General features: G+C 34.0%; 2 protein-coding genes across 2 annotated transcripts; one reads left to right on the top strand and one right to left on the bottom strand.

Annotated features, from left to right (window-relative positions):
- Positions 1 to 8,416: 8,416 nt before the first annotated feature.
- Positions 8,417 to 8,773, bottom strand: LOC131657439 (uncharacterized). The gene has a single exon (XM_058926837.1). It carries the CDS (start codon positions 8,771 to 8,773, stop codon positions 8,417 to 8,419), a length of 357 nt encoding a protein of 118 aa, XP_058782820.1.
- Positions 8,774 to 9,207: 434 nt separating this feature from the next.
- On the top strand, positions 9,208 to 10,276 carry LOC131654782 (uncharacterized). The gene is made up of 2 exons (XM_058924715.1): positions 9,208 to 9,302; positions 9,398 to 10,276. Exons 1-2 carry the CDS (start codon positions 9,300 to 9,302, stop codon positions 9,833 to 9,835), a joined length of 441 nt encoding a protein of 146 aa, XP_058780698.1. The 5' UTR covers positions 9,208 to 9,299; the 3' UTR covers positions 9,836 to 10,276.
- Positions 10,277 to 14,045: the final 3,769 nt, after the last annotated feature.

Genomic DNA, 14,045 nt, shown 5'->3' with positions numbered 1-14,045 from the left:
AATCCACATCCTAACGACTCATTGATTCTTGAAGCAATAGCTACACTTGAGTGCACTCGAATGAATCTAGGTGAGCCACTCTTTTACCTTACCACTAAAGAGAATCATCTCCCCCTCAATGCGCATCCAAAACAAGATAATATTAATGATTATTTTTTATATTACATCTTAGTTATCAATTTATATTCTTTTAATTATATTTAAATTTATAATTATATATTATTTTATTTTTTTTAATATAAATAAGTTATTTTTTGTTAAATACCTTTTAAATTTTCAAATGTATTAACTATTTTATTACTATAATATAATTAATGAATTTCCATCTTTTTCTATAATCCATAATATATCCTTTAATATGAATTTTAATAAATTCTCTAAGATTAAATTTATAAAAACTACACTATATATCAAGAAGGAAATTACTATCGAAATAATTGGACACCCACGACGCGTTTCTTTGTATACCATCATAGACTGTAAAAAAAAAAAAGAACTCGAACTATACTTCGTTGCCATTTCGTGTGTGTGTGGCTTAAGTTTCTTCGCATTTTCTTCTTTGCATTATTATGGTTATATATTATCTCTTTATTTGAATTATTATGCAGTTTGAAACATCTACTAGTCAATTCAAGTACAAATTTTATATTCTTTGCTTTTATTTTATTTTATTTTATTATATTTCAGCTTTATCATTTTCGAACATGACGAAGCAGGCTTTGCCTTATTTCTCTATTTAATTTAGTCAGAAATACTTCACTTTTGACAAAAGAAATTGGAGTATGCAATTCTTTTTTGACGGAAAAAATTGTGTGGCTTTGAAGGGTTGATGTGGTTGTCCTAATTAATGGGGTTAGTTTTTAGTTTTAGGTTGCCTAAGTCATCATCATATTCAACATATATTTTGGACATAGATCCAAGTTTCCCTCATCGTGAATTACGTGAATTGATAACCTTTTTATATGTTTGTTGTTATCCAATTAACATTTTCTTAGTCTTCACCCATGATGTCACACCTATCCCAAATTCAAGGTCCAAGGATGTTTGCCAATTTTCTTACCCTTTCAATTTTTCTATTGGATGGAAACTGCTATATAAAAACATTATTTAAGCCAATGTTTAGTTTATATTTGAATAATGCATAGTACTCCATATAGTTGGGCGGATTCCTATCGAGTGGTGGCTGGCCTCCATCATTCGAAACTTCTCAATTCACTTTATGAGTTATTTCAATCACTTAATTTTATTTTCAGAGTTTTTTTTTGTTTGATAACCACCGGTTTAGTCCGGTTCGGGGGAACAGCTCTGGCATCAAGTGGGTCAAGCCCCCTCCCGATCGCAGTTGCGGGGTATCGAACCGTGGTTCTCCCTACCAAGTCCAGCGCCAATCACCACTGGACCAACTAACGATTGGTTTTATTTTCAGAGTTAAAAAATTATTTATTGGTAGGAAAAAAATTATAGATAATTTTATAAATAAAACCGCAAATAAAAATACTAAATAAACTACAACTAATATCCTTAAAATATTATATTAATAAAAAATTTATTGTTAATATTTATTTTAATATTTATAAATTATGACTCATATTAAACCATTAACTTTCTACCCCAAACTTATTCTATTCCTTCCCTTCTAATAAAATAAAAATAAAAACGTAATATAAAAATTAGAATATGGTTTTGATGTGTTGCTCTCTTATCCAACACTCATTTAATATTATTAGGTTGACGTCTCGCTTCTTTGATTATGGAGAATACTTGTTTGAACTACCATCAACCTTGATTGAGCTAACCATATCACCTTTCCACCAGAGTTTGTGACTGGTTGATTGATGGAGCCTGGAAAATCCCTGCTAACATTCTAGCTGCCTTCTCTAGTCTAATGTCACTTATAAACAAGGTTTTTCCTCTGTTGGTCGATACTGTTGATTCTTTTGTTTGGACCAAAGCTGCTGATGGCATGTTATCTATTAAAGTAGCTTATGAATTTATTCTTAAACCTTTGGTGCCTGCTACCTTGTCCTATTTTCCTTGGGACTGTGGCATTCCTCCATCTCATTCTTTACTAGTTTGGAGATATATTCATAACAAACTCCTCTCTGATGATAACTTGAAATCTCGTGGATGCTCCCTTCCTTCTATGTGCTCCTTGTGTAGGAAAGCTACTGAAACTGCTCAGCATGTATTCTTTGAGTGCACCTTTGCCAACCAGCTTTAGATTTGGTTGTCCAATAAGATAAACTTCCCTCATTTGTATTCAATTGAAGACTGTATTTCAATTCTGACAGATAATTGGTCTCCTCAAGCCAAGCTTACTATTTCATCTTGCTTCACTTCCTTGTTTCATCATATTTGGAAGACTAGGAATTTGGCTAGATTTGAAGATAAGTCAATAGCGTGGGAAAGTCTAAAGGCTGCTATTATGTCTCAGGTTAAGCTTGCAGGCAGTTCAAAAACAAAAACATCCAATTCTGATATGAAGAATTTTCTTGTTCTTAAAGCTTTTGACATAACTGTGAATTCTCGGCCACCTAATCGGTGTTTTGAAGTGATTTGGTCTCCTCCATCTGTGGGATGGAATAAATGTAACGTTGACGGCTTTGCAATGGGTTCCCCTATGACAAGTTCTTGTGGTGGCATTTTTAGAGATGACAAAGTCGGTCATATGGGAAGCTTTTGTGCTTATCTTCATGAAGGAAACTCTGTTGATGCTGAGCTTCTAGCGGCTATCATGGCTATAGAATTGGCAATGGAAAGAGGTTGGACTAAACTTTGGATTGAAATTGACTGCATTTTGGTGGTGAAGGCGTTTTCAAATGCGGATATCGTCCCTTGGTACATCAAGTCTTGTTGGCGCTATTGTTGTGCTTTTACTCTTCAAATCGATTTCTTAATTTCACACACTTTTCGTGAGGACAATTTTTGTGCTGACTTATTGGCTAACATAGGGTTCAAAACCAAGACTTTCACTTGGTTTGATAGTATACACCATGAACTATCCAAGGACTTTTTGCTTGACAAACAAGGCATTCCTAAATTTAGGCTTTGTAATGAATGGGCCTTGTAGTTGATTGCTGTCCTTGTTTCCTTTTGTAATCTTTTCTTTTTATTAATGAAGTCTCTTTTTGTTTAAAAAAAAGAAGCTAACCATATTACCTTGTTCTTTAGTTTAGTGTTTGATAAATGTGAATAAAGAACCTCCGTCAATGCGAACAAATTTGATTAGTCCATTTTCTATTTTTTTACCTTGAAAAACATGCCTTTTCGACCTAAAGTCTATACTTTTCCTTTCTAACCTCTATATGACTATGTTATCACTCTTCTTCTCAACTATAACCTAGATTTCTCCAACTTATTTATGTGTCACCTTTGTCGTTACGCAAAAAATAACAGAGATGCAATCGAACTTTATTTATCTCAAAGAGAAGGAGAAAAATCGACAAAACCCCCGAAGGATGGATAAGATGGTCTCGCCACCAAAACTCGAGTATAAAATTCAGTTATGCAAGGGGAAGATATTAGCACCCCTTTTATCTGTTGTACTCAACATGATCCACTTTGTTTGTTTCTAAGGGAAAAAAGAAAGATTTAAATTAGTGAGCTTGCCACAATTTCTTGAACCTTGTGCTTACGTATCCTCAATGTGCGATGAAGAAATCAGAGTTCCGTAGTTTGTCTAGAAAATGTGTATTTGTTTGTGGTTTTTTGTAGGCGATGTTACTTTCGTATTCCATCAGTTAGGGCTTGCTGCTCGTTGTGTGGAGTCTCATGACAGTCCCACTTCTCGGTACACAAGTTCCAACCTATTTTCACTCTCTGCAAGTCTTGCCTTAAACCTTATAAAGTATGAACGAATGTCAATGTGTTTTTCCCTCTCTTGATAAATTTGTTGATTGGCCAGGTGAATGGCACTTTGACTGTCACAATTTATCTTAACACATTCTTCCTAGACCCCTTCAACAAGGACAATATATTCCTCTTGAGTAGTAGATAATGTGACCATTGATTGTCGATTTACCTTCCAACTTATAGATATCCCAAACAATGTAAACACAAAATCTAATAAGGATTTTCTAGTGTCCACATTACCTTCATAGTCAGAATCTACAAAACCCTTCAAACCTCTTGAGTATTTAAACCACCCTTTAGCATACCATTCAAATACCTCTGCACCCACTTCAAAGCTTCCCAATAAACTTGACCAGGAATTTCCATAAATCGTGTATATGCAAAGTCTGATCTACTCTAAAATATATCATACATAATGCTTCCAACCCCACTTGCATAGAGAGTACTCTCCATTATCTTCTTCTCTTCGTCATTTTAAGCATATTGTTTAACCAAAAGCTTCGTTAATGACCCAAAGGAATGTTGACGGTTTTAGCATCTCTCATTCTAAATCGCTCCACCACTTTCTTTAAGTAATGAGATTGAGATAAGAACAATTCACTCTTCCTCTTCTTGCGACTTCTTATGATATTTATACCCACGATATATTCTTTTAGCTTCACCAAGATCTTTCATCTCAAATTCACTATTCAAGATCTCCTTGAGCTTATCGATCTCGTTTTTACTAAAGCTAGCCATCCAAATATCATCCACATATAGAATGAGGTAGATAATGACTTTCTCCTTCCTCTTCAATATGTATAAAAAACTATCATAATTACTTCTTACAAAACCATGTTTAAAAAGAAATTCATCAAACCGAAGATACAAATATACCCAAGCCTTATCTTTTACAAAATATTCAGGTTTATCCATGTAGATTGTCTTTTCAAGGTCTCCATGTAAGAAAGTTGTTTTGACGTCCATCTGTTCTAACTCAAGATTATATTGATTTATAACTTCCATAAGTACCCTAATAGAACAATGTGTTACCACATGTAAAAACTTTCATTGTAATCAATCCCTTCCACCTGAGTAAAACCCTTCGCTACAAGTCTTGCCTTAAATCTTGGTTTTTCAAATCCTGAAATACCTTCCTTCTTCTTGAAAACCCACTTGCATCCCAACCACCCTTTATATCTTAGGTTGTCTCTCAAGCTATCAAGTATGGTTCTTCATTAGTGAATTCATTTCCAAAATTGGATCCTCCAAGATCCATCTTCCATAATTTGTAACCTTTCACCCCTTCAGGATAATTAATGAGGACACACTTCAAAGCCTTGGCATCATTGTCTTGTTTGATATGAGCAAACACCAAGGCTCCAAAATTCTTCAAATTTGATTAGTCTATTGGTTTCCCACTCCAAACTTCTATAGGTGTCTTGAAGCTTATTCTTGTGGATGGACCTCTGTTGATCAAGTAAGTTGGTGTAGCAACAACTTCACCCCAGAAACTTATTGGCAACCCATCTCCATCAACATACACCCCACTCTCTCTAAAATGGTTATATTCATGTGTTCTGCTAAGATAATTTTTTGAGGTGTTCCAATAAAAATTATATGCCTCTTGATACCATGTTTTCTGCAAAACTCATTAAATTTCTCTAAAACAAACTCCAGGAAATTGTTAGTTCTTAATACATTCAATTTAGTTTTTAATTGATTTGCTAGTATATCATTCATTAAAATTTTCAAAGGTGTCACTTTTACTTTTTAGAATGTAAAACCATACACTTCTAGATAAATCATCAATAATAGAAAGGAAATAAAATCCACCCCTATGAGTTACCACCTTTGCCGACCCCATAGGTCTACCAAAATTATGCATACCAGTCCCAAACTTCACCCTGTGTTCTTTTCCTATAATGCAATTATCACAAAATTATAGTTTATTTTATTTCTCAGTCCTTATCAAATTTTGTTTAGCAAGTTCAACTAAACCTCTTTCACTGACATGCCCTAATATTAAATGCCACAAATTAGATTTATCAAAAAGGTCTTGATTAGCTACTGATGCATGACCAATAACATTGGAACCATCCAAAATATACAACCCACACATTTTGGATACTTTAGCCATTATTAATACACCATGCAAAATCATCAACACCCCATGTTCAATTCTACTGCACTATCCTAGATCATCAAACATGCTTATAGACAACAAATTTCGCTTAAGCTCGAGAACATACTTCATATTGCGTAAAAGGAACTGATAATCATTGAAAATTTTCAGTGTGACTGTATCAATACTATAAACTTTGCAAGTCTTATTGTTTTCAAGTCGAACAACTCCACCTTCTTTCAGCTCCAAAGTTTCAAAATATTATTTCCTTGGACACATGTGATAAGAGCAACTTGAGTCCATAACCCAACTCTTTTCTGTTTCCAAACTAATTACCACTAGTGCACCATCACTTTCATAACCATCTTCGTCTAAGAAAATTGCAATATGAGCAAAATCACATTTGTTCTCTCTTTCGGGACAATCCTTCTCGAAGTGACCAATTTTGTGACAAGTGAAGCATTTAAACTTTGACTTATCAAAAACCTTGAACTTGGACTTTGATCTGGATCTCTTTCCTTTTTGGGTTCCTCTACTCTCACTCATTCCTCTTGAGACACTTAAGTGTTCACCACTATCATCAACCTTCAATTCTTTAAGTTATGATAGCTCCTTCGATCTTACAGTCGACTGAACTTCCTCCAAAGAGATAGTTCCTTCCATACCATAAAGAAGGACATCCTTAAAGTTCTCAAATGATATGGCTAATGAGCTTAACAAGAGTATAGCCTTGTCCTCGTCTTCAATTTTCACATTTATATTTTTTAAATCATCAATGATCTCTTGATATTCTTCCAGCTGCTCCACAATAGATTTATTCTCCACCATACGGAAAGAATAAAGTTGTTATTTCAAAAATAACTTGTGAGCCAATGATTTTGTCATATATAATAATTTAAGTTTAACCGACATCTCAATCACGGTATTTTCCCTCGCAACTTCCCTTAATACTTTATCTCCGATGCACAAGATAATGACACTTTTGGCCTTATCCACCTTCTCGGTCTTCTCAGCTTGTGTAAGGGTTGCAGGCATCACTGTCTCACCCTTTAATACTTCTACACACTTTTATTGAATTAGTTTTGCTTGCATATTCACCTTCCACATTTCGAAATTGTTGTCTCTGGAAAACTTCTTGATGTCCTATTTGGAGGCCATGGTGCTCACTTGAAGACTTAACCCCTTTGTCCCACGGTTGGTGCCAATTATTGTGATAATGACAAGGTTCAATTTCAATCAACACTTTTGATATGTGGGGTCAAAGAACAATGTCAATGAAACAAATGGCCTCAAACAATAAAAATAATAATACGCGAGAATACAAGAAAATTGTTTATCCTGTTCGATCAAATGATCCACGTCTGGGGAGAGAACCACTCTTCAGAAAGTTATTACAAGAGATTACAGACGATTTATAAGAAAATAGCCTTCGTCTTCAGAGTTTTCAAGAACAAACCTTGAAAACTCTCAAGAACAACCCCCATTTTCTACCAAGTGTTTCGCAACCTCTCCGACTCTTAATATATGAATCACTCAAACCCAAGGTTTTAGAAATATTTTTCAATTCCTATGATAACCCCAAAAGACTACCAAATCCCTAAAATATAATTCTAAAAATTTTACCTTTTACTTTTTCAATAGGATTTCTACCTTATGCAACTTCTCCCTAACAAAGGAGAGAAAACCCATATTTATAACTCATAAAATATTAATAGCCCCATGATATGATCCATTAACAAATGAATAATCTACAAACAAGTCCAAAATTGTCAAAAATATGTCTCTTTTCTTTCTCATTTTTCACTTGAGATTTAAGGCATATTACAACACTTCGGATTAATCAAGTGGATGAAGATGTATGACCAGGTTAAAAGTGTGTGTTTTCTTCTTTCTTCTCTGGTGGATTTTGATCCGGTTGTGGTTGTCCAGATGGCTTGAGTGAGCTCTAACATCCTTATTGGAGTGCAATTCTTTGAGGGCCGTCGTTCCGGTGTTTGGCTTCTGGTAGTTTTTTTGGTTTTGTAGTTTTCTTCTCTTGTTTATGTTCAATTTTGTTGTTGTAACTTTTGATACATTTTGTGTCATCCGTCTTCCTCGTTTGTATGCTGATTGTATTATTTCCCTTTAGTTATATTATTATTATTATTATTATTATTATTATTATTATTATTATTATTATTATTATTATTATTATTATTATTATTATTATTATTATTATTATTATTATTATTATTATTATTATTATTATTATTTTACCTTTCAAAAAATTTCAAATCTGTCTCTTTTTCTTGTATTTTTTCCGTATATTCACGGTTACTTACAATTTACACACTCTAGTGTATATTGAATCTAAATATTTCTTTTTAATATCCTCCCTTCAACTATATACCTATGTATGACAACTCTATTCATCTTTCATTTTTTTTATTATAAAGAGCACCAAGGCCCAAGCAAGAAACACTAAAGAGGGAAAAGCCTAGCGGAGGACACCCTACACGGGTCCTCAGCTAAAAAACTAGAGATACAACTAGGAGGTGAATTATAAATCAAAATCTCGGACTCAATAAAACACCCAACGGAAGTAAGATCGTCAGCACATAAATTTGTTTCTCTAATAGAGTGAGCAATTGTAACACCTTCAAGCTTATTCATAAGAACTTTAATTTGATTAAAAATCGCCACATAACCAATATGCATAGAACCATCTCTCTCAACCGCTTCCACCACCATAGTAGAATCAACGTTAATCTCCACTTTAAAGTAACCAAGAGCTAATGAGAGTTTCAAACCTTCAAAAACTCTCCATAACTCCGCCATAAAAGGGTCGCATTTTTCATTTAACTAAACAAGTTACAACATATTCCATCAATACACAGCCGTTCGCCCATGCATAAAGTTTGCAATCATGCAACATGTCTGATTCTTCACGAGTTGAAGATATAAAGACAAAAGCTTAACATTAATTAACTAATTTCAGATGTCTTGTCAAACAGGGAATATATCAAGCGATAAGTGTGTAAAAGCACATACTATAATAGATACATGGTGATGGTGTAGTAGATATAAACATTTAGTAGTTCTTCAAGTGGACCAATTAAACAATTATTGATGGGACATTTTATGTACAAATTCATTTTACCTTATTCTGTAAAGTTATATTTTGTTGTCACTTGTTACTTAAAAATATTATCTATTAAACTTACACTTTATGTTATTTATTCAGTCACACGTAATGTATAAATATGCACATATTCATAATAATGATGCAAGTGCAACCATTGCAAGAAGGCATAAAAAAGAAGAAGATCGAATTAAGATCTCTCAAACTATTTCTTTCATATGCATGGTGCTTATTACTTAGCTCTATCCAAAAATCTCTAATATATTGCTTCTTTCAACTTTTTTGATATTGTTCTAATACTTGACATTAATTTTCCATAGGAGGAGAATCGGCAAAAGCTTCGAAAGGCGGTCTCGGACGTGTCTCAAGAGATAGAGAAATGCTATAGCTTGGAAAAGGAGAGAAAGTTTGATGATATTGAAGAGGTGGAGGAAGGTGTATGCCATTGTTGTGGGCTGAAGGAGGAATATACAAAAGTTTATATGAGGGAAGTTGAAGAAGAATATTGTGGCAAATGGTTGTGTGGACTTTGTTGTGAAGCTGTTAAAGAAAGAGTAAGGAGAAGTAATGAAGTTACAATGCAAGATGCTTTGAAGTGTCATATAGAATTTTGTCAGGAATATAATGCCACAACAAGAATTAACCCTAAATTGTCGTTGACATTGTCTATGAAGGAAATAGCTAAGAGAAGTTTAGAGAAAAGGAAATGTAAGGGAATGGGTGTAACTAAGCTTGATAGGAGTACTAGTTATCCATAAGGTTAATTAATTTCAAATACTGCTGGGATTTCTTAAATTAAATGCAACTGTCTCCTTTAGAATTTATTCTTTAGAATTTGTCATGTTTGGTTTTGCTATCTTCCTTTAAAAAATGTGATGAGATCTTTGAGATTTTTACTAATTTAATCATCTAAATAAATCTCGGATCAAATTGAGTGAGTATGTGTAGACTTGAATGTGTTTACCGTTTTTAAAGAAAATTGGAAAGAGATAACTATAATTGTCTTTCGAAGAGGATGACCCATAACTCAATCAGCCCATCATGCCTAGGGCGTGGGTTGCCTCACCCAAACTCGTGTTCATTAAGTGACGATTGCATTAATACGTATTAGGTCATGTGTTTTTAAAAGGATCTATATTTGTCACTTCTCCAAAAAAATAAACTGTTCCTCCCTATTGACTAGGAGAATCATCTTCTTATTCTCACGTTCTAATCAAGCAGTTGAGATAGAACCAGTTCTACACTCAATAATTTAGCCTATGAATTAGGCCTATAAATATTTAAACTCTTTTGGTTGGGAGGAGGATGTTATAAAATTTCAGTTAGGATTGTGATATTATGATTTTCACAATGTTCTAATTTCGATGAGACACAGTAAAATGCACTCAGTCCATGATAACGATTATTGATTTGAATTCTTCTTTCCTCTCTTCCTTCTTCTTTTACTTGTATCTTTGATGATGAAGATACTATTATCTATTTGTTTGTGAGAAATTAGAAAGAATGAAAAAAAGTTGATGTTGCTTTTCTAATGATACACTAAGAGTAAGTTAATACAACTTACTCCATATCCTGACCATTAATTCTTCTCAATCTAATGTTTAAAAATAATAAGTAATAATTTTCTCTCTCCATATTTAATTACTTATTATTTTTAACCATTTGATTGAAAAAAATTAATGGTGAGGACGCGGAGTAAGTCATAATAACTTAGTCTTAGAGTAAGAATATCCTTCATATATAAGGATGACAACGAAGCGGGTCGGGAACGATTATTACCTCCCCCAAACCCAAACCCAAATCCCCAAACAATCCCCATTTTCCGCCCAAACCCAAACAGGAATGGAGAATTAAAACTCAAACCCGACCCAAACGAGTTCAGGTTGGGTTCAGGTATCCATGCCCCCCACCATCCATTTAGTGAAATCAATTTTTTAATAGAAATACTTAGTTTTTCCAAAATTAAATTACTTTATAACTAATAAAATAAAACAATTTAAAAAAAAATCATACATACATTTCAAATATTTTAAATAATAAATACAAATCAAAATATCAAAATTTTGGCCACATATTTAATATTCTAAATTATAAAAAATATATAATAATATACACAATAAAATAATCGGGGCAAGTTCGGGGACGGGTTCGGGGTGGGTACTAGTGTTCTCATTACCCGACTCGTACCCATATTTTGTAATTGGGAAAAACTCAAACCCGAACTCAATCCCAGTCAAAACGGATTTTCCCTGTCAACTTCGGGTGGGTACCCGCGGGTACGGGTTTAATTGTCATGTCTATATACATACACACACACGCGCGCACACACACACATATATATATATATATATATATATATATATATGTGTGTGTGTGTGTGTGTGTGTGTGTGTGTGTGTGTGTGTGTGTGTGTGTGTGTGTGTGTGTATGACATATCAAGCAATAATGATATTTTTATGTGAGATCACATTTCATCCCAACAGTAAATGTCCTAAGAGCCATGATGAGAGAAAAGAGAGATTTAATTTTATTTTTGAATTTCAAAATGAAATCTCATTGGCTTAATTGCCCAATTAAACCCAAGCAATCATCACAAACATCTTTTATCAGTCCTAAGGCTAAGTTGAATACAATACTCATGGTGTTTTCTCATCTCTCGGAAGGATTGTATCTCTTCCTCGGTTAAGATAGCAGGGGGCATAGGGACCTCGACGCGATTAACTTCTTCGTTGACATTTGATAAAAGGGCTTCGAATGAGCCGGATGAAGAAGTTCCTTCCTCTAAAGAATTCCCATGTACTATTTCTGATTCAGAATCTTTAAATAAAGGTATGATTTTTGGTTCCAAATGATTGCGACCAAGAGAAGGGAGATGTGAATCAGGAGATCTCCCCATTATAAAGGCAGACGAAGTTTCGCCTTCAGAATCGCTCCCTAGTTCAATCGTAATATCACTTATATTGACTAGAAAATAGGAAATGCTAAAGATAAAAGCTTGAGTTTACGATGGTATCAGGTTATGTGAGATTGATGAAGCTTTCCATTAATATTCTAATGGAAGAAGAAATGAATATGTTTATTGGGAAAGTAATTGTAAGTTTGAATGCGAAGAATCGCAAAAAAATTCCAAGCATTCAAATTCTAGTATTTATAGCTAGTCACAGCTAAAGGATACAGACCAACTATGGAAATAAGTCAAGGATCAACGACTAGATTTTTCCTTGTGGATATACGCAAACTCGAGTACACTACAGACCATGTCGTACCCTAGCCTATCGTGTTAACATACGTGTCAAAAGAAGACTACGAAACACTTCAATAATGAGACTCCATTTAATGCGCTTCTTCTCAACTACCTTTTTCAAATGTTTTTATATTTGAGTTTTATTTAACATTGGACAAAGTCATAAAATAATTTCACACATAAAAAGTGTTGGGAGGAAATCACAAATTCAACAGAATAATTCAACAACACAAATTCTCCCAAATATCACATGCAACTTAGAGACAAAAACACCAAGAAATTCTAACCTTAAAGATTGACTCGACAGATTGACTTATAAAACTCAAAATTCAATCTCCACCGTTCAAAATTTTCTCCTATGAGTCATGAACACTGTGTAAAAATTTCAAGACGATCTGATCGTTGGATTTTGAGCAAGCTCCAATTTTCTGGAAATGATTTGTGCAAAAAAGAGGTTGTGAGAATAATATTTTCTCTCTAGCTTTTTTTGTTGTTTTTTTCTCACACAATGAATGAACGACCTAATTATCTTTGTTGGGAAACAACAAAGGCTTACACATACATGGGTCACTAACCCACATCCATTTGGACCACTCTAAATAGGAGGGAAAAACCCAACAAACTCCTTCGTCCAACTAGTTGGAGGGCAATACCAATGTGGCTTCCATACATAAAACTCAAACTTTTTCCTAGGCAACACCTTTGTCAACATATCCGAACCATTGTCATCTGTGTGAATCTTCCAATGATAACGAACATCAGTATGCTTTGACCTTGAGTGAAAGGAGGAATTATTTGATAAGTGAATGACACTTTGATTATCACAAAACAAGACATACTTTTCTTATTTCACACCAAGTTCCATTACAAATTTCCTAAACCATAGTAACTCTTTTTACGCTTCCACGGAGGCTATAAACCCGTTTTCGATAGTAGAGAGTGAAACACACTTTTGCAATTTTGATTGCCAATCCACGACTTCCACGACAAAAGTAACCATATATTCTGAAGTATATTTTCGATCATCCAAGCTCCCAGCCAAATCCAAATCTAAATATCCAACAAACATAGGCTTTTGCATCTTAAATTTAGTCTCAAATTCGAATTGCCACACAAATATCTCATCACCCACTTCACGGCCTCCCAATGATCTTTTCCCGGATTAGAGAGATAATGACTCACCATTCCCACGACACAAGCAATATCGAGTCTTGTACAAACCATAGCACACATCAAGCTACCAACGGCCGATGAGTACATAATTTTCTTCATACTCAACTTTTCTTCATCCGTAGATGCACATAGGTTATGACTAAATTTGAAATGAGAAGCAAGTGGAATGCTCATCGCTTTATCCTTATCCATACTAAAACGCCGAAAGACTTTCTCCACATACTTTTCTTGTGACAAGTACAACTTCTTCTCATTTCGATCTCGAACAATTTCAATACCAAGAATTTTCTAAGCCTCCCCTAAATCCTTCATAGCAAAAGATTCACTCAAAGTGTTCTTCAACTCTTTAATTCATGAAATATTTTTATCAACAATTAACATATCATCCACATAAAGCAAGAGAATAATGAAATCACCTTCGAAGAAATTCCGGAAAAACACACAATGATCGGCCTTGGTCATCTTATACCCATGTTCAATCATCACTGAATTTAACTTTTTATACCATTGGTAAGGTGCTTGTTTCAAACCATAAAGACTTTTTTACCAAT

This window comes from Vicia villosa, linkage group LG3 (genome assembly GCF_029867415.1).
Source record: "Vicia villosa cultivar HV-30 ecotype Madison, WI linkage group LG3, Vvil1.0, whole genome shotgun sequence".
Classification (NCBI taxonomy): domain Eukaryota; kingdom Viridiplantae; phylum Streptophyta; class Magnoliopsida; order Fabales; family Fabaceae; genus Vicia; species Vicia villosa.
Note: the sequence above shows the minus strand (reverse complement) of the source record. Positions and strands in the feature narration are given on the sequence as shown.